An 18033-nucleotide genomic window follows, 5' to 3' on the forward strand; every position below is an offset into this window, starting at 1 on the left:
TAAAAGGGGTCCGAATCCCGCGCGACTTCCAAACGCTGAGCGAACCCTCAGAGCAGCGAAACTAAGGGGTTACGGTCGGTGAGAAATAATTCGGATCTCCCACCTACCAGACTCTGCCCGAGCCCACACCGAGCACTGGAGGGTAGCCAGACGCTGCGCTTCCCTAGGCTCAGACTTAATAACCCCTTTTGGGTCTCCTCCTCGCACGCTGACGGCAGGGTAACAAGAAGTGGGCCCAGGGCTGGCAACCAGGGGCGGGCTCTCCCCTCTGAAGCAGACCCAGTTCGCCAGCTTGCTTGCCGCCGCAGCGCTCGGCCACGTTGCAGCATGACCCTGTGGAACCACGAGCTGCCTTTTTACCCCCAGCTTCGGCGAGCTGCTGGCTTCAACGTCCCGCTGCTCGTCGTCATTCTGGTGTTCTTGGCCTTGGCCGCCAGCTTCCTGCTCATCTTGCCCGGGATTCGTGGCCACTCGGTAAAGTGGTACTAGATGCTGGCATCTGGGGTGGAGGGCATCACAGGCAGCTGTCTCTGGAGGACCCAGGACAGGCAAGACTGAGGCAAGGGCCTCTGAGTAGGCAGAATCACTGAACCAGAGAGGCCTAGGTGGAGCAGCCCAGAGGTCTGGGTCAGCTTGCGCCCCTTCTCCAGGACAGACAGAGGTCCTGTACAAGACATCCTAGAGACTGACCCCAGCAGTAATATTCAGGAGGCTTCTGCAGAGAGAGGGTGGCCAATCCAATAATCCTGCAGCCATTCTAGTGTTTCAGAGCTGCCAGGGCCTCCCTCCTGACCTCAGACTGCTGTCCACTCCCTTCCCCACTACCATCCCATCCTGGGAGCAATGACCGTCTGGCCAAGAGGACAGAAACCAGCAAGTCAGACTGCTGTGTTTCACCTGTGTGCTGGGTTGAGACACATGAGTATGGGTGCCCCCATCCTAAGGACTCAGAGACTCCCACACAGGATTTGAAGTTGCAGCTGACTAGGTGCTTACACTCCTTTTTCTAGAATCCAAGTTGTCTGTTTTTCAAGTTTAGGAGGACCTAGTCTCCCTGAATTCTTGATCTGTTGGTTTCCTGGGAAATTGGTTCACCTAGGAATATCTGAGAGACTGTGTTCCCACTTCCTCTCCTCAGTGACCAGCCCCTGGGGCCTCCCTCTCCTGGGGGAGGTGAGCCCTACCTGACTAGCACTTCTGGACTCACTGACCCTCACCACAGCAGTGACTGGAGCAGGAGGTGGGACCAGGACCAGAAGGCAGATAACTGTAGGAGTGAAGGGGTGAGAGTCTCAGGTGGAGACAGTTCTATCGCAGGGCGGACTAGGAAATGGGGCTGAGGAGGCAGAAGCACAGGGCCAGAAATCAGAAATACCAGTGCTTCAGAGGGACTTACACAAAAAGCAAGCCTGACTGCAGCCCCAAAACGTCAGGAAAGTAACTGGGAAAGGGTGTAGGGCAAGAGGGGGCAGTTGCAGGGGCACTAAAGATCTGGGTACTGTGGGGTCAAGGGAGGTCTTGGAGACTTTGGCTGGGCTGTACCCAAGCCTGACCTGGTTGCCTGTTCCTGCAGCGCTGGTTCTGGTTGGTGAGAGTTCTTCTCAGTCTGTTCATAGGCTCAGAAATTGTGGGTGAGTGTGTGATGCAGCAGACGGGGAGAGGACTTGGGATGAGGAGGAGGTGGGCAGAGGGTATCTGGGAAATGGAGAACTGGGGTTGGTTTCCTGCTCTTCCTATCTTCCTATTCTCCAGCCCTTTCTAGTGCCCACTCTTCTGCCCTTACCTTGTATATCACATTGGGCCCATCTCTGCAGTGTTCCACCTCTATCACAGTTTCCCAATTTCAGTTCCCCAGTCCTCTCCCTAACCCCTCACCACCATGTGCCCCTCTCCACAGCGGTGCACTTCAGCACAGAGTGGTCAGCGGGTAGTGTGTGCACCAACACATCCTACAAGGCTTTCAGCGCAGCACGCATTGAAGCCCAAATCGGTCTGCACGTCGGCCTGGAGGGAATTAATATTACACTCACAGGTGAGGGGGCAAAATGAACTCCTGGGGCTGGCTTGGCAGCTGGGGGAGTGTGCAGGTGCAGCTGGAGGCCCTCTCAGATCCTACAGATTCAGAACAACTTTCAGTCCTGGTGGATTTCTGTTTTCCCCAACTCGCATCCCCATTTTTCTATCCAAATATGCTTAGTTGTTAGTCTGACCTTCTGCAGGGACCCCAGTGCAGCAGCTGGACGAGACCATTGACTACAACGAACAGTTCAACTGGCATCTGGGCCAGGACTATGCCAAGGAGTATGCAGAGGCACTGGAAAAGGGGCTGCCGGATCCGGTTCTCTACTTGGCTGAGAAGTTTACTCCTAATAGCCCCTGTGGGCTCTACCGCCAGTACCGCTTGGCAGGACACTACGCCTCGGCCATGCTGTGGTGAGCGTTAGACGAGAGAGAAAGAGAGAGAGAGAGAGAGAGTGAGAGTGTGTGTGTGTGTGTGTGTGTGTTGCAAGCTGAGGGCTGGGCTGTGAGCGCCAAGGCACCGGGAGTGAGAATTACTGCCTGGACGATCAGGTCACAAAGTCTGCACAGACCATGGGAATACGGAGGGACCCAGCCACAACTGGAAGCCAGCTATTCCCCAGGGGTCCCCATGCGCCTCGGCCACCCTAGCCTCTGGCTTTCGTTCTGGGCTGGGGACACAGAGGAAGCGAGACTGTGGGAACCCAGGCCGGCTGGGGGAATCTGGCTCACAGCGCAGCTGGTCCCCCGGCAGGGTGGCGTTCTGCTTCTGGCTGCTCTCCAATGTGCTGCTCGCCATGCCCGTCCCGCTCTACGGGGGCCTAGCACTCCTGACCACGGGTGCCTGCGCGCTCTTCTCCGTCTCTGCCTTTGCCTCCATCTCCGGCGTGCCGCTCTGCCCGCTCCACCTCGGCTCCTCCAAGCTCACCACTCACTACGGTGCTGCCTTTTGGGTCACGCTAGCCACCGGTGAGGACCAAGGGGATGGGCCAAAGGGGAGGCTGGTGGCAGAGACAGAATTTATACCAGTGTGTGCATTCCACTTTACAAAATGTGTGCACATATATTATCTAATTTGCCCCTCTCAGTAGTTTGTAAAAGCAGACACTGTTATTATGTTCATTTTACAAATGAGGGGAGGGGATTCAGAAAGGTTCCATAGCCTGTCCTAGTTAGCTCTGAAACCTGTACATCACGTAATCGGTATTAGAAGTCTTTCTACGGCTGGGTGTTAGGGAAGGAAATGTGCAGGGGTCCCCAAAAGATGGAGAGGGTCAGGCCTTGGCTTTGACCACCCCCTTTCTTTCCCACCCGGCTGCTGCAGGCCTCCTGTGTCTCCTCCTTGGTGTGGCAGTGGTCAGTCTCCACTATGCTCAACCCAGAGCTCTTCGCATCTTCTTGAACCAAAGCGTCAAGGACTGTGGTAGCCATGTGAGGGGGAGGTCACCTCTCACCCTGAACAATGAACTGTGGGAGCAGTTGGGGGCCTCGGACTTAATCATCAGTACTAACCTGTGAAGGGGACTCAATTTTGGATTCCCATCCTGCCTCCTTCCCGGCACCCAGGAGAACGTCAGGAGGGGCACCATGCTGCAGGTGCCAAGGCCTCATGCAATCAGGAAAGTCTCCCAGGGTGAGTTGTAAATAAATTCTTTTTGCTTTTGTTTCTAAAAAACTTTTTTCCATTAATTTCCATGGCTTTCCCAGGCTCTTGGGGGATATGCGCCACTGGAAGACTTCCCTTGGCTGGAGGTAGCCTGGTACACTCTTTCTCTGCTTTGTCAGGAAACCAGATTCTCTGGGTCTGGAGAACCCAGAGTAACCTGGGACAGGCTCTGGGAGAGGAGTGAGGGCCTCTAGTGAGCCCAGAGGAGAACTGACCAAAGCCAGCATCTCCCTGAGAGGTCCCAGGTGGATAGTAGGGGAGCAGTGCCCAGGCAGGTCACCCTCCCACTGGCCCAGGGGCATCCCCTTCTGCTAGCTCAGCTGAGTGGGCTAAGAAGGAATGGTGTTTTGGAGTTTACTTACTAATTCCAGTTCATTCACTAAGGAGTGGTATCCGAGGGCCAAGGTAGATATCAGCAAGGCATAAAAATGTAAATACTGGATTTTTTTTAGGTCCTCGGCAAGTCCTACAATCTTATTTGACAAATTTGAGATTGAGAACTACAGCTCAAGAGAATGTGGCACATTCGGTTAATATTATACCTGGTGTGGGAAGTTTGGTTCCTTCTTTCTCCCAGGGCTTTCATTGTACCAAGAGATCATGCAAGCTGGGAAAGTAAAGGAAGAACAAAAGGGACCCAGGAAAAAGGAAAACCAGAGGTGCAGAGGGATAAGAGGGACCACAGGGGAATCACACAGGGTAACCTCCCCTCCACACACACCGTCGTGGGTGAAGTTGGGTTTCAATAATGATACCTTGAAGAGGCAAAGTCTCAAGGCAAGGCAGCGTTGCTCTGCAGAAATGGACGGCTGCTGCTTGGACCGACATGGTGGTGGCTTATGAGCAGCCCTGATGTCTGTTCAGCACCTTAGGGAGTTCTGTTTTGTTTTCTTAGCATCAGTAGGGTGAGTCTCCTTTTTCTACAGACTGGGGACTGGCAGCCCGATACAACCTTTCTGGGAGGCAGTTCTGATGGGCCTGTGAGGCTCCCAGGAGGTCTGGAGCCAGAGAGGGGGCCCAGGTGACCACCAGGAAGAGGAGTTTTAAAGGGCACAGTCAGGCTCTCTGGGGTGTTCTTCCTTGCAGCAAGTCTTGGAGAAATCCTCCGACAGAGGAATGTCCTGGGGCTCAGGACTCTCTGCCATGGACCGGTAGTGGGGGCTCAGGAGTCCCCCTTCCTCAGGATTCCACTCCAGCATGGCACCTTCCCCCATACTCTGGTTGAAGAAAGCCTTCAGCCTGTGGGGCTGCATCCTGTGCGCCACCACCACAGCCAGGCCCAGCAGTACACAAAGCAGTCCTGGGGATGAGGCAACAGATGTCGACCTTAGTGACAGGAACACCCTCCCAAGGACATCTTCTAAGAGCAGCAAGGCAACTCTAAGGGAGGCCTGATGTCCCTGCTTCAGGGCAACTTGGGCTCAGAGAGGTGAGTGGCCTTTCATCATACAGCTGGTATGGCTCTGTTTTCCGAGTTTTTGGACTCTAAGCCCAGTCTTCTTTCAGTTACATCCTAACTGGGGAGAGGAAGAGAAAGAGGGAGAGAGAAAGAGAGAACTCTGAAAACAGAAACCCTGGGGAAGAGCAGGGCCCAGAGGAGGAGGCATGGGGAAGGGCACTGAGGGGGCAGGCACAGTGGGACAGCAGAAGAGAATAAAACTGCAGGATAATTTAAGGCTATGTGAGGAAGGGATGGAGGAAGGTTCTAGGAATGGGGAACACAGAGGGAGTGGGGAAAGTGGGAGGGGACATGAGATCATGGATCAGAAGATTTGGAGAAAAGCTTGCTGAAGACAGAATTAGAGGATGAGGGACATGACAGGGATGGAGAGGAGACACAGGAGACATATGGGTGGAGTGGGGAGTGGAACTTGGGAGAGAAAAATCCAGAGAAGAGGGATGTGAGAGGGATGGGGCTTTGAAGAGAGAAAGGCATCCTGGTCCTGAGGAGCAGACCCTCAACCCACCAGCACGATGGTTCCTGGCACTAAGCCCTCCAGTGCTTGTCTTCAGGGCTGGGCCTCACCTGTGGTCAATGTGATCCAGAAGGCAGGCCCACAGTGAGCGTGCAGCATAGCAGCGCCCAGGTGCAGGGGGCACGGTTGGGTGAGTGACGTGGCCAGGGAGAAGAAGAGCAGCCCCAACAGCTGGAAGATGCCTGCGGCCAGAAGCATGTGGCCACCGTAGACCAGCACCGGCATGGACAGCATCACATTGGCCAGCAGCCAGCAGAGGAATGCCACCCTGGGGAGCCAAAACCTAGTGAAGGCTGGCCTAGATCCCTCTATCTGGAGGGACCAAGGTAGAGGCTCAAGGACACCCCAAAGATATGAGGTAACGATACCTGCCTGTGGGCTTCCCAACTGAGCACCAGGGTGAGGGGCATCACAGCCTGTCCCTCCAGGGACCTCCACAGGAGTGGAGGAGAGATGGGTAGAAACCCTGTTTATGGGTCAGACCAGCAGGGCCTCTGTCCCACCCTCACCACAGTGCAGCTGAGGTGTAGTGTCCTGCCAGGCGGTACTGGCCATGCAGGCCACACGGGCTGTTTGGGGTGAACTTTTCGGCCAGGTAGAGCACGGGGTCCGGCAGCCCCTTCTCCAGAGCTTTTGCATACTCCGTGGCATAGTTCTCGCCCAGGTGCCAGGTGAACTGCTCATTGTAATTGATGGTCTCATTCAGCTGCTGCACTGGGGTCCCTGGGGAAGGGGGCAGCTGTGCTCAGCAGAGACCCAAGGGCCAGAGTGGGCATTTAGCTGGGGAGAGGCTCACCACATTGGGCAGAGAGGGACAGGAGCTGGTCTCAGTTGGCAGCTTCCAAGACCTGGGACTTTCCCTTCCTACCATCCCCCCATGCAGACCATACCAAATCAGACCCAAGAGGCAGAGAGCAGAGCCTCCCCTCCCTCCCAGGTCAGAGCCCGCCCTTACCTGTGAGTGTGATGTTGACTCCTCCCAGCCCAACCTGCAGCCCAAGGACTGCACTGATCCACTGGGAACTGAAGGCCTTGTATGATGTGTTGGTGCTCACCTGGCCCACGGACCACTCAGAACTGAAATTCACAGCTGGGGTTGAGAGTTGGACATATGGGCACTCACAGAAGTCTGGGCATTACTGGGTTGGGGTCAGAGGGAGAGCTGCAAGGGGTCCATGTCTGTTTTGTTCACAGCCATAAATCCATTAACCAGCCCAGGTTCTGGCTTATGATAAGTTTGCCAACAATATATGTGGGAAAGGGTCAGAATCTAAGATTTCCCTTGGTCATACTGTTTCTCTCTCCCCACCCCTCCATTTTCAGAGGAATTACTCAAGCAGCTAGGGATGGAAACATTAACATAATGAACCATGCTGGGCAAACACAGATAGCTTCATATCACAGAGACTTTCCACATCTCCTATTGCTTCATTCCAGGAGCACAGCAAGCAGTGTCCCTGCATTTTCTCCCTCCAGTCTTCAGCGGCCCTCTTCCCACAAATATTCATTGTAACTTGCTTTCCTCTCAATAAAAATGTTAGGAAGGCTGGAGGGATGCATCCATCATGGTGTCCCGGGCCCACACCCCTCAAGGCAAGGGTAAGAACAAGGGCGGCGTGTGGACAGGGTCTGCAAGCCCACCCTCAAGCAGAGGCTGCTGTGGGGAAGCAGGAGGGGCTGCTGCTGAGGGCACAGAAGCAGCTGCCCTCCACACTCACCCAGGATCACAGCTCCGATGAATAAGCTGGTCACCACCCGCAGCAGCCAGAACAGCCTCTGAGTCACAGGGTAGGTGGGTTTGGAAAAGAGCACCCTCCTTCCAAGTCTACCCTTCCTCTTTACAGACTTGGGGAGGGTGTTCTAAAACTGAGAGCACTCTGTCAGTTGAGATCAGAGTGCCTGGCACATAACAGGGGCTCTGTAGTTATCTGCTGAGTCAGTGAGTGGGGGGCCGTCTGCTGTGGGATGAGTGATGCTCTCTCAGGACCCGAATCTCTCCTGAGTGGGCTGGAGTCAGAGTTTGGCCCCCTCACCTGGAGGCCAAGGTTTCCCTGGGGCTGGGGTCTCTAGGACTGGGTTTATTTCTCACCATTTTGCCCCGAATGCCAGGCAGGATGGCGATGAAGGTGACCAGTGCAGTCAGAAAGATGGTGATGATGACGGCCAAGGTGGTATCCATCGGGAAGGTCGGCTTGGGGCCAGCATAGAAGGGGAATGTGTGTCCCAAAGCAGCCATTTTGGTGGGGTTATGATGGGGAGGCGTATGCTGTATAACAACAGTAGATGTTTACTGAGTGCCCTCCATGTGCCAGGCACTCTTCTTGGTGCTGGAGATACAGCAGGGAAGAACCCAGACCAGGCCCCTCCTCTCTGGAGCGCACCAGATTTCAGTGCTCCTCAACCATCCCTCTCCGTTGTTGTGACTTGTGAGAGAATGAGGGTCTTGGCAATCAGTCTCCTTCACCCCATGCTCACCTTCCTAAACCCCAGGTCCCCTAAATCAGTGCCACTACCACCCTTGAGGGTACTCTGCTTCCTCTGGGACTGTCTGAAGAAATATAGTTCTCTTTTATCTCCCTCAGGCCTCCAGCACAAGCAGACACATCACAGAACATAAAAAGAGCTATATTTACTATCAAGTGAAGGCAGAAGGGCAAAAGATGGTGCAGATTACAAAAAGTTTGGCTTTCCTCCATAGTCCCCAAAGGAACAAAGGCCTGACAGCTCTGCCATGTATTTACTCCAGCAACATCATCAAAGGTCTGATTCCTAGACCTGCCACTGCCCCCACTGGTCTGTCCAGCTTTCTCAAGCATGCTGGCTCTTGCTGGGACATCTCCAGACCAATCAAGCTAAACTGAGTTCCCTTCAGTAAGTACTGAAGGAGCACCTGCTCCCCACCAGGCACAGTGCTGAAGCCAGATGTCCTCCTACCCACACATCACCGAGAGTAGCCTTCTTCCTGGACTCAGATTCCCAGGCCTTGTTTCAGCTCAAACTCTGCCTTAGTTCTCCACCTGTCTCCTGATCTCAGAGTTAGTTTGGCTCTAGTCTTTCCCTTTGCCGACAGAATGTCAGGGAAATGGTACCTAAACTCCCTGCATTTTGTTAAATCCAGACAGAAGGGCTTGCAAGACACACTCTGTACCACAAAGAAGGGGAAAAAAAACAAAACAAAACATTGTCAATTAAACCATGACAGCCATTGTTGGTAAGGCACAGCTCAATTTTAGAGATATCAAAATATATATTTTTAAAAAGTATCTTACAATCCATGATCCCAGCTCTGCTCATTTCCCTGCATGTTATCTGTAATAAGGACTCAGTTGGCCCAGGAGGCTCCATAATTCATAGGCTGACCACACTGTGTGTGTCTTTTAAAGTGATACAGTGAAAGAATAGCTTTGCAGTTAAGCATCTCTGTGTTTCAGTTCTGCCTCTGCCTCTTGCAAGTTACCTGACCTCTACAGAGACTTGGTTTTATTAAGAAACATGGATGAAAATGTTTACCCTATAGGGTCATTGTGAGTACAAAATGAGCTTGTTTATGTAAAGTACTAAGAACAGTACTTTGAATAAAGTAATAGCAATAAATGGATACTCCCAGATTGAGAAGGAGGGGGCATTTCACTGCTCCATTTCTTTCTTTCTCCCATCCTTCTTGGAAAGAATCCTAGGCTGAAATCAGTTCTGGGTCTACTTCCAATTCGTCATTAATTTTGTAACATCACACAGGCAAATGACAACCTCCTTGGTCCTTGGTTTCCTCAACTGCAATTGGATATATGATCTCCAGTTTCCTTTCAGTTCTAAATTCTGTGATTCTCCTAGAATACACCATAGCTCCCAGCCCTTCCCTCTCCTTTGAGGCTGGCCACTTCTTGTGCTATCTCTGGGGAGTATCAAAGTATCAGGCAAAAAGAGAGAGAGACAGTTTTTTATCCTATATTTTGGGTAAATCACATAACCTCTGAGTCTTGGTTTTTAATATGGTTTTGCTTTTTTCCTAACTCATCAACTCTCCCATCCTAGAGGAATGGGTATCTCTTTTCCTCCTGGATCTTGACCCCAGTCCTGCCTGCCTTCACCACCACCTTTCTCATCAGTGGTTCCACTTTGTCCCCATGACTTTTCAGCTTCTCTGCTGGCTCCATCTCTTAAGGGTATGCTTAAAGCTCCTATATTAAGAACACAAAGAAAAAAGATTGTCCTGAGACCTTCTGGGTCCCCTCCAGCTACCATCTTATCCCACACTCTCCCTTTTACAGCCAGACATTTTTGGAATAAGAGTCTCTGTTGGTATTTCCATGGCCATATCTCCTCAATCCATTGTAATGTGGTTTCTCCCCTACCCCAACTTCAACAGTTGCCAAGTGCTAAACCCAAAAAGTTTTCACTTTTCATCCTTCTAAGCCCCACTGTGGTATTTGACATTGTCAATCTAAGAGGACCATTCCCTCTTTCTTCAAACTTTTCCTCCCTGCGCCTCCATGACAGTGTTCTCCTGGGTCTCCTGCCTTTGGCCATCCCTTTTGTGGCTCCTTTGCTAATTCTTCCTCCTTAAATGTTTGTCTCCCCAAAGTTCTGTCCCTAGTCCCGAGGCAAGCTTGTCCATTCCCATGGCTGACGTTTCTCAGTCTACATTTCCAGATAGACCAGCTACCTGAGCTTCAAACACAAAAGGGCCAGTTACCCCATGGATATTTTCACTTGGTTCCATGAATGCTTCAAATTTAATAGGTCCCAAGCTCAATTCATGGTCTCAACTCTGCTTTTTATTCTGTTTTCTTCTTCTCTTTGGTGGCAGTACCACCTCATCAATCCAATAAGCCAAAGACCTGGACCATCTTACCTCCTAAATGTTTCATAAAACCATCTATGTATTTTCTTGCCTACCACCTCTGCCCTAATTCAGCCTCATCCTGCCTTGCCTGGTGCCAGAACAGTTTTTCTAACAAGCAAATACAATCATTTCACTTATTTGTTCTGAAAAAAACAAAAACAAAAACAAATCTTCTCACCATCACATACAAAGTCCTTTGTGATCTGGTCCCACCTACCCTTCCATCTCCACCTATTATTGCTCAGCCTACTATCTAGCCATACTTAACTATCTGCCTCTTCCCGAATCTGACATAATCTTTCAAGCCTCCATGCCTTTGTATATACTATTTCTTCTTCCTAGGATGCTCTTAGCCCCTTGGAAACCTCCTTTTTACCCTTCAAGTCTTGTGTTATCTCCTCTGTGAAGTTTCCTCTGATGCCATTCCACCACTAACATTCTAACTGCATTTTCCACCATCACAAAAATTATGCACACACTCTTATTGTTTAAACATCTGTCTCCCCGTTAGCTTCTAATGTCCTTAAGAGCAGAGACTCTGTCTTTCCATCTTTGCATTCCCTGCACATGGCATATACTAATCAGTCCGTGGATTGAATGAATTGAGTATATGAATAGATTCCTTTCACAGCAGGCAGCATCTCCTATTCTGCACACAAGAGGGCGCTATGCGCCCTCAGTGCCTGGTACCACATGAACTCGATTATTCAACACTGATATCACCAGCGCAGAGCTAAGGACTGGGCAGGAAGGGATTTGACCAACCCTTTATAGTGTTTTCACAATTTTCAGGAAGGCTCTTCCAATAGTTGGACTCTCCAAAGCATGAATGGTCATGTTTAATTGAATCTGGAACATACATTTCAACTCCAGATGAAGATAAGTAACTAAGAATTTGTGGATTAAATTATTTTGTAAAATATGTGATAGTGAAACTTATTGTAAAGCACTTAAATTGGTCTAAGGATTTTTATTTTTGACACCTAGACTGAAACCATTACAAATTTGGTGGAAGGCTAGATTTTTTAGAAAGGGCTATAAAATGTAAAATATCTTGGTTAATAAGATAGGGAGATAAAGCAAGTTTGCTAATGGTAAGAATACATATTAATGCCGAAATTCTACAACAAATATGTACAATATAAGCAAATAATTATAGTGTGATGTGTTTTGGTCAGGGTTAAAATTAGTATTATTCCTGCATTTATTTTAAAGGGAGGTTATAAAATATTTTACAAGAATGGCTCATCTCTATTAACAAGGTGCCTCAAAGAAACCCTAAGAAAAGGCTTCCTATATCATAAACACAGAAGAACAATGTTAACTTATTTCCAATTCTCTAAAATATTTACTAAATATGATTAAAGGAAAAAGACAGTTGGTATATAAAATTTGCCTTATTTAATTTCTCCTTGTTCTATTTAATTACCCAGGTCTTCCTTAATCTACATTGCCTAATTTAAAGTTAATTTTTAATGATCCTGATCCTAATTTGGTTTTAATTATTAAGCTAACAGGCCTCCTGCATGAAGCGATAGGACTGAAATTAAGTCTCCATAACCATAAATCCTGCTTTGCCCACAAAGCTTGTACTTTCCCTCTGGAACATCTTCCTCTGTGGCTTGCCAAGGAGGGTCTAACAGCAGAATTTCTTCTAATAAGAGAAAAATCTCACGTAAATCTTCACCTACTTCTCCCCTAGTTCACCACCATGATTGGCTAATATATCCAATGTTTATTGGTATAAATAAGCAGAAGATACAGTCAGGCATATACCTATGAGTTCATATACACAGAAATACAGACACAAGAAAGAGTTTTCAGTAACACAGACACAAAACCTTCCATCAGAGGCCCCTGTGATAAAATTGTGGTTGCTTTTTCTTTCGGTGGGTGAATCCCTAAACTTTGGGGTCCTCCTTTCTCACTTGGCCTGAAGAGGGCACCTTTTCCCCTTCTGAACTCCTTTAAAACATTGAAGCATTTCTCATGCTCAGTGTATGTCAGACACAGTTACCCAATCCTTACCTATCACAGCATGAAGTGGGATTCCTGTGTGTTTACGAGGGATAGGCAAGAATAAAGTTACAGTCTTTCAGAAAATCCGACCTAATACAAGCTCCAGTCTTCAGCATGCAAAGTTCCTTGTGTTTTCTTAGTGCTCTGTGGCCTCTCTTGTGGCTTCATGGAAATTTCCTGAAGTCTCTTCCTGTCCTCATTCCCTATCTTCTGGAAACCATAAAGACAACTAATTCTCTGCAAAGTGGGAGTGGGTGACATGCCTGGAGTTGCCAAGAATTCTAATAGATGATACACCGCTATTAGAATGTGATGGTTTATTTCTCTGGTTGATGTTGACCCCATTAAAAGTTTACAGCTCCTGACCCTCTCAGGAACTCCTGTCCAAGCCTCTTCTCTTTGCGAAGGTGTGTGTGCATGTGTATGTGTGTTGTTGCACTAAAGAAGGAGTTAAGTGTTGAAATAGAAAAGGATCTGAAAAGTGGGTTGGGTAGGAATCCCCAGTAAGGGCTGAGGTAGATGAGGAGCCCAGGGATACTCAATCATGCCAAGCCAAACTATGTAGACTCCAGTTAAGCCAGGATAAGGATCCGATGTCTGTACACTTTGTGACCTTCATGGCCTTATGAAGTTTTTCTTGCCTCCTTTTAATTTCTTACCAAACTTTCTCTTGAAGAACTCCCACTTAATCTGAACTTGGTGTGGGAGGACGCAGGAAGTGCTCCCCTAGGGGCCTGGACGGGAGTGGCACCTCAAGGCCCCTTCAAAAACCCACTCCCAACTGCATCGACCCAAGCAGGCGCATCCCCGCCACTCACACGCCAGCCACTGTTTCCTACCTTCGCCTCTTTCAAACAATGCGTCGGTGGTAGCCCGCGGTGCTCGCCTATTCCTCGTGGAGCCTCACCCAGCGCTCCCAGACGCAGGGTTAGGAAGGAAACCAGGGCCGGATGTTCTGTCACCGAAAGAGTGCGCCCCTTTCTCCCGGCGGGGTTCCCTTCCAACCCCGACTCTCCCCCTAATTCACTAAAGGAAAAGCTATGACCGGACAGACCAGGTCCTGGGTTCTTCCCCGCCCCCCACTCCACGTGGCTGTCAGGACCGCGGCAAGGCTCTGCGGCGCTGTCTCCCCAACCCCCGTGTGGGGCAGAGAAGGGACGGGTGCGCCAGAACCTTCGGCTCCGCAGCCATCCTCCAGCACCTCCTTCCCCTCCCCGCGTGCCCAGAACCCCGGGCAGTTCCGTCTAGCTCCGCAGGTCGGGGTACGGCGGGGCGACCCCGAGATCGCACGAGGAAGCCCGCGGGGATGGTCACCATGGGTTCTTACTGGGTCTTAGGCCCGATGCCTTGCTTGGACGCCTGGCCTGGTCTCCGGCCGTTGACCGAATCTCTCGGTCTCGGAGCCCAGACGCGTCGGTGCGGAAAGGATGTGGGGACCGCCGCCCCGCCGCCTCTCCCCAGCTCCAGCTAGCCGAGCCTTCGCCACAGGCAGTACACCTCCCCCTCTGAGCCCTCGCCCGGCCGTCTCACCTCGGCGTGTCCGCAGCAGCGTGCTTCTGTCCCGCCCCACTGCGCCCCGCCCCGCCGTAGAACTGGGACGCGGCGTCCCCTTTTCACCCCCCCGCCCTGCCCGCCCTGGCACAGAGCTGGGTAGCGTGCCGGACCGGAGCCGGCGTCGTGGGCCCAGCTGCAAGCCAGGCGCGAGACAATCCCGGCTGGAGGGCCGCCGCGGCCACAGGTCAGATAGAGGAGGGCTTCGCGCCTGTGGGCCGGGGCGCCCCGGGGAACGGAGCTCAACCGGCATGGCTGCTGTGGGGGGTGCCCCAGTTCGGCCGCATTCTGGAGGGAAGGGGAATTCCAGCCCTGTCGCCCCTGTGCCTCCATTCTTAGCGTGAGGCTAAAATGGGCCCTTTCTGTGCCTATCATCCACCCCACCAAGGTTTTGAAAGACTGGATTCTTCCGTAACTGGGACTGTTGGGTGGCTGAGTTTGCTCCGGTTTAGGGAATGTCTCGAGCTCCTCCTGGCATTATAACATTATACCAGGAAGGGAACTTTGGGCTTTTAGAGCCCATTCCCCTTCGGTCTTCCCTTGGACCCAAGTTGGACTCCCTGTGGTTTGGACTCAGCTTTCCCCCACGTGCTGGTCACTCTAGGACTTCAGGCTGGAAAAGTAGCCATGTGGGACAAGAACCAGTTCTTGTTCTCTCCCTGGTTCTGCCACTGCCTGGGGCTTCACTGCCCTGTCATCACGCTGTGCCTTCCTTTCAAGGTTATTGGGAAGTTACCAAACCAATGTTGCTGTGTTAGTTAGTCATTTGGTTCCCCATGTGCAAAGAGTGGTTATTGAGTATGCCCATCTTACCCTTCAGGCTGTCCCCACAGCCTGGCCTAAAAGCTCACTGCATGCTTTTACAGGTTGAGGGTGAGGGGTACACTTGCGTCTGAGCCAAGGATTCTGAAGACTGGTGGTAGTGGGTAAAGGGTAGGACATGGTAAATCAGGGAAGAATCACTGTGGCCACTTCAGCGTGTCTAGCCTTATGGTTTCAACCATCCAGAGCCCTGCTTGCTCATCACACGTTATTAAAGGCCAGTGCCTGGAGAGTCTCTGGGATGGAATGGGTTGAATGCTGAGCTTTTGAGTTACAACAGGGCCTAGGTTTTTTCATTTGTTTAATGGAAATAGCAAGTGAAGATGTGGTGACCTTCTGGGTTTCCTCTTCTGCAACCTGTCCAGGAGCCCGGAGAGTTTGGCCAGAAATGAGGCTTTCCCTGAGCTCCCACCTTTCTCCACTGGTTAGTTCCCCAGTCCCACCCAGCCCCAGTCTCCATGTTACCTTTAGGAGGTCTTCACTGGCTTTAGGCACCCCTGTGCTACTCAGAGACCCAGCCTGAGTTTCTGCTGCCTTGATTTCCCTACTGTCTCTGGAGATCTGTTGGCTGGAGAGAGAGAGCAGGAAGCCTGCAGCAAACACAGGAGTCCCTAGCACTGGATCCCTTCCGAGACTGCCCAGAGGAGCCAAGCTCCAGACCATCTTCTTAGGTTACATTTACATTCCTGTTATTTTTCTTGCTTTGATTTCAACCTCATTCTCACATGTGATTCTGGCAGTCACCCTAGCAAGTAGACATAGGCATGTTTCCTCTCACTGTTGGAGAGGAAACCAAGGTCCAGACTGGATAAGTGATCATATTAGTGGACTGGAGAGCGGCGCAGTCTCCTGACCTTAGCCCAGTGTCCTGGCCCCCAAGCAAGGCTCTGACCAAGGAGCGCACACTGCAGGCAGCTGGCCAAAGCAAGATTTTTCCCATTAATCTTAGAAGGGTAAGGCTGTGAAGGCAGGAATTTCTGACTGCTTTGTTCACTTAATCTCCTGTGCCTAGGTCTGTGCCTGCTACATAGTGGGTGCTTATCAAGTATTTGTTGAATGAATGAACGATTCCTGGTACAGTGAGTCTCTTGATCTTTGTTACTGACTATGGCCTTGGCCCAGACACATGCCTAGATTCACAGGGGCCCTCAGAGGCCCTGGCCTGACTCTCCTAAACTGCTGGGGTTCATTCTCTCTGTCCTCAGTCTTTTTCTAGGATCTCCACTGTAGCGTTTTCTAATACCTGAGCTCTACTATCATTTTCATCATGGGCTTCTGCCTGGCCCTGGCATGGACACTCCTGGTTGGGCCATGGATGACCACAGGTGAGTACAGATTGGAGAAGAAGCATGGCTAGGAACAGAGGAACCCAGTATCCCCTGGCACCCCCAGGGACACAATAAACTGTGTCCTATTCATCTTGATATCCCTAGTCTGTAGCTAACACAGTACCCTGTACATGGTAGATGCTCATTTCAAGCTTGTTGACTAGGTGGATAGATAATGGAATGAAAATATTTCCCAAAAACACAGAATTAGGGAGCTTTCAGTTGCTGAATCAGCACTTCCTATTTCATTCTTTACAGTCTGGGGAGCCTTCTCTCTCCTGCCTCTTCTCTTTCTTCATAATATAAGAACCTCTGACTCCAAATGGAAAAGGATTGATTAAACACACAAGATAATAAAGGATCTTGGGGGTAAAAGTGGACCCAAAGCTGAAGAAAAGTCACCAATGTTTCAAAACAATGTGAATTAAACAAACAAAAAAACCCAATATGATCCATGAATTTAATTTTGTTACCTTCAGCTTTGGACAATCTCTTAACTAGAATTTGAGGCCATTTGTTGTAGTTTGGTTCTCTGAGGAGGGAAGTAGGCTTAAGGTGCCACAAGTTTGGTTAAAAAGAGAAGTTCTTGATCATGAGGGTGGGCAATGCAAGAAGAGGAAGCAGAGAAAATCTGTGGACTGACCTGTCCTGGCTGGGGCAATAGGATGGCGAGACAGCCCCCACAGCAGAGAGCACTAAGGTGGTGCAGCCCATCACTCTGCCTTTGGTTATCCCCCTCTGCACCCTACCTCCACACTGTGCTGTGTGGTCTTCTGGGCTCCTGGTTCCAGGCCCACAGGACCCAGATCCTGTAGGCCTGCCCATCCTCTCATTCACTGACTTGCCCAGCTGCAGTTTCCCTCTATTTCTCTGTTTTCACACAGTTCAGAACCCCATTTCATGGGAGGTGCAGCGATTTGACGGGTGGTACAACAACCTCATGGAGCACAGATGGGGCAGCAAAGGTAGGTGAGAGCCAAGTGGAAACAGAGCTCCAAGGTCAAGGTGGTACCCACCGCTAAGGGGCAAGGGCTGGGAGGTACCGGCAAAGACTCATCCATTCCTAAGGTTTCAGGATCTGTGGTATGGAGGGAAGCCTGGGAGAGAGGTCGGGGAGCTCCCCTGAGGATCTGTCCTTGTCTCTACTCTTGCTGACCAGGCTTTCGGCTGCAGCGCTTGGTCCCAGCCAGCTATGCAGATGGCGTGTACCAGCCCTTGGGAGAACCCCACCTACCCAACGCCAGAGACCTTAGCAACACAGCCATGAGGGGCCCTGCTGGGCAAGCCTCCCTGCGAAACCGCACAGTGCTGGGGGTCTTTTTCGGTGAGGGCCTCAAACTCACTGAAACTTTCTCTGCTTCCTCTTCTTGCATCGCCCACCCCTCATGATCAAGTATGGGGTAGGGAGTCCAGTGGGGTCAGCTTAACACCTTTACTTCTGAGGGGAAGTCAGGGAGTGAGGGAGAGAAATGACAGAGGGTCTGAGATGCAGGGTGAGAGATGGCAGGGGAGGTGGTGGGTAGGGATGGGGCTGGGAACAGAGGGAAAAAGACTGGTTGGGGGAGGCATAAACCTGCCCCACACTGGGCTGTTGATGAGAGCCTGGGGTAGAGGCAGGACATGAAAATGATCTGGTAAGGACTCTTGGTGGGGAGCCTGACCTCATTCTCTGACCCTGGGTATCCTAGGACTGGCTCAGGGCAAGGAACTGATTATGGTGGAGGGCCGGGGAGGGGGGAGGTGCAAAACATGGGTGCTAGGGTGGCCTGACCCTAGTGACTGTGCTCCTAGCAGAAATGCCCTTGTCCT

At 51.0% G+C, this 18033-nt stretch overlaps 3 protein-coding genes and 1 long non-coding RNA gene across 8 annotated transcripts in view; 2 read left to right on the forward strand and 2 right to left on the reverse strand.

Moving 5' to 3' along the window:
- Positions 1-68: 68 nt before the first annotated feature.
- Positions 69-3694, forward strand: DUOXA2 (dual oxidase maturation factor 2). The gene is made up of 6 exons (XM_017665494.3): positions 69-474; positions 1574-1631; positions 1898-2032; positions 2220-2433; positions 2774-2988; positions 3344-3694. The coding sequence occupies exons 1-6, from the start codon at positions 328-330 to the stop codon at positions 3535-3537; spliced, it is 963 nt and encodes a 320-aa protein (XP_017520983.1). The 5' UTR covers positions 69-327; the 3' UTR covers positions 3538-3694.
- LOC140843138 (uncharacterized) lies at positions 366-1886 on the reverse strand. The gene is made up of 3 exons (XR_012120675.1): positions 1554-1886; positions 1185-1267; positions 366-530 (listed from the first exon to the last, which is right to left on the reverse strand). It is a non-coding gene; the product is annotated as an uncharacterized lncRNA (long non-coding RNA).
- On the reverse strand, positions 3654-14041 carry DUOXA1 (dual oxidase maturation factor 1). 3 transcript variants are annotated; one of them, XM_073211751.1, is made up of 8 exons: positions 13851-14025; positions 13363-13478; positions 7751-7927; positions 7380-7437; positions 6617-6751; positions 6171-6384; positions 5712-5929; positions 3654-4985 (listed from the first exon to the last, which is right to left on the reverse strand). In XM_073211751.1, exons 3-8 carry the CDS (start codon positions 7895-7897, stop codon positions 4729-4731), a joined length of 1029 nt encoding a protein of 342 aa, XP_073067852.1. In that variant the 5' UTR covers positions 7898-7927; positions 13363-13478; positions 13851-14025; the 3' UTR covers positions 3654-4728. The 3 variants fall into 3 exon arrangements, with proteins under 3 accessions (XP_073067852.1, XP_073067851.1, XP_073067850.1); XM_073211750.1 differs by having other exon boundaries at positions 13363-13549; XM_073211749.1 differs by lacking the exon at positions 13363-13478 and having other exon boundaries at positions 13851-14041.
- Positions 14042-14136: 95 nt separating this feature from the next.
- Positions 14137-18033, forward strand: part of DUOX1 (dual oxidase 1) — a 30005-nt gene continuing 26108 nt past the window's right edge. The window contains exons 1-4 of one of the 3 annotated variants that reach the window (XM_073211741.1): positions 14137-14261; positions 16102-16221; positions 17109-17189; positions 17384-17548. In XM_073211741.1, coding sequence (XP_073067842.1) covers positions 16164-16221; positions 17109-17189; positions 17384-17548 — 304 coding nt within the window. In that variant the 5' untranslated portion in view covers positions 14137-14261; positions 16102-16163. Of the gene's footprint in view, positions 14262-16095; positions 16222-17108; positions 17190-17383; positions 17549-18033 lie in introns of those variants that run through there. The other 2 variants (XM_037022193.2, XM_073211742.1) reach the window with 2 other exon arrangements.

The sequence above is a fragment of the Manis javanica genome, chromosome 8 (assembly GCF_040802235.1).
Source record: "Manis javanica isolate MJ-LG chromosome 8, MJ_LKY, whole genome shotgun sequence".
NCBI classification, from domain to species: domain Eukaryota; kingdom Metazoa; phylum Chordata; class Mammalia; order Pholidota; family Manidae; genus Manis; species Manis javanica.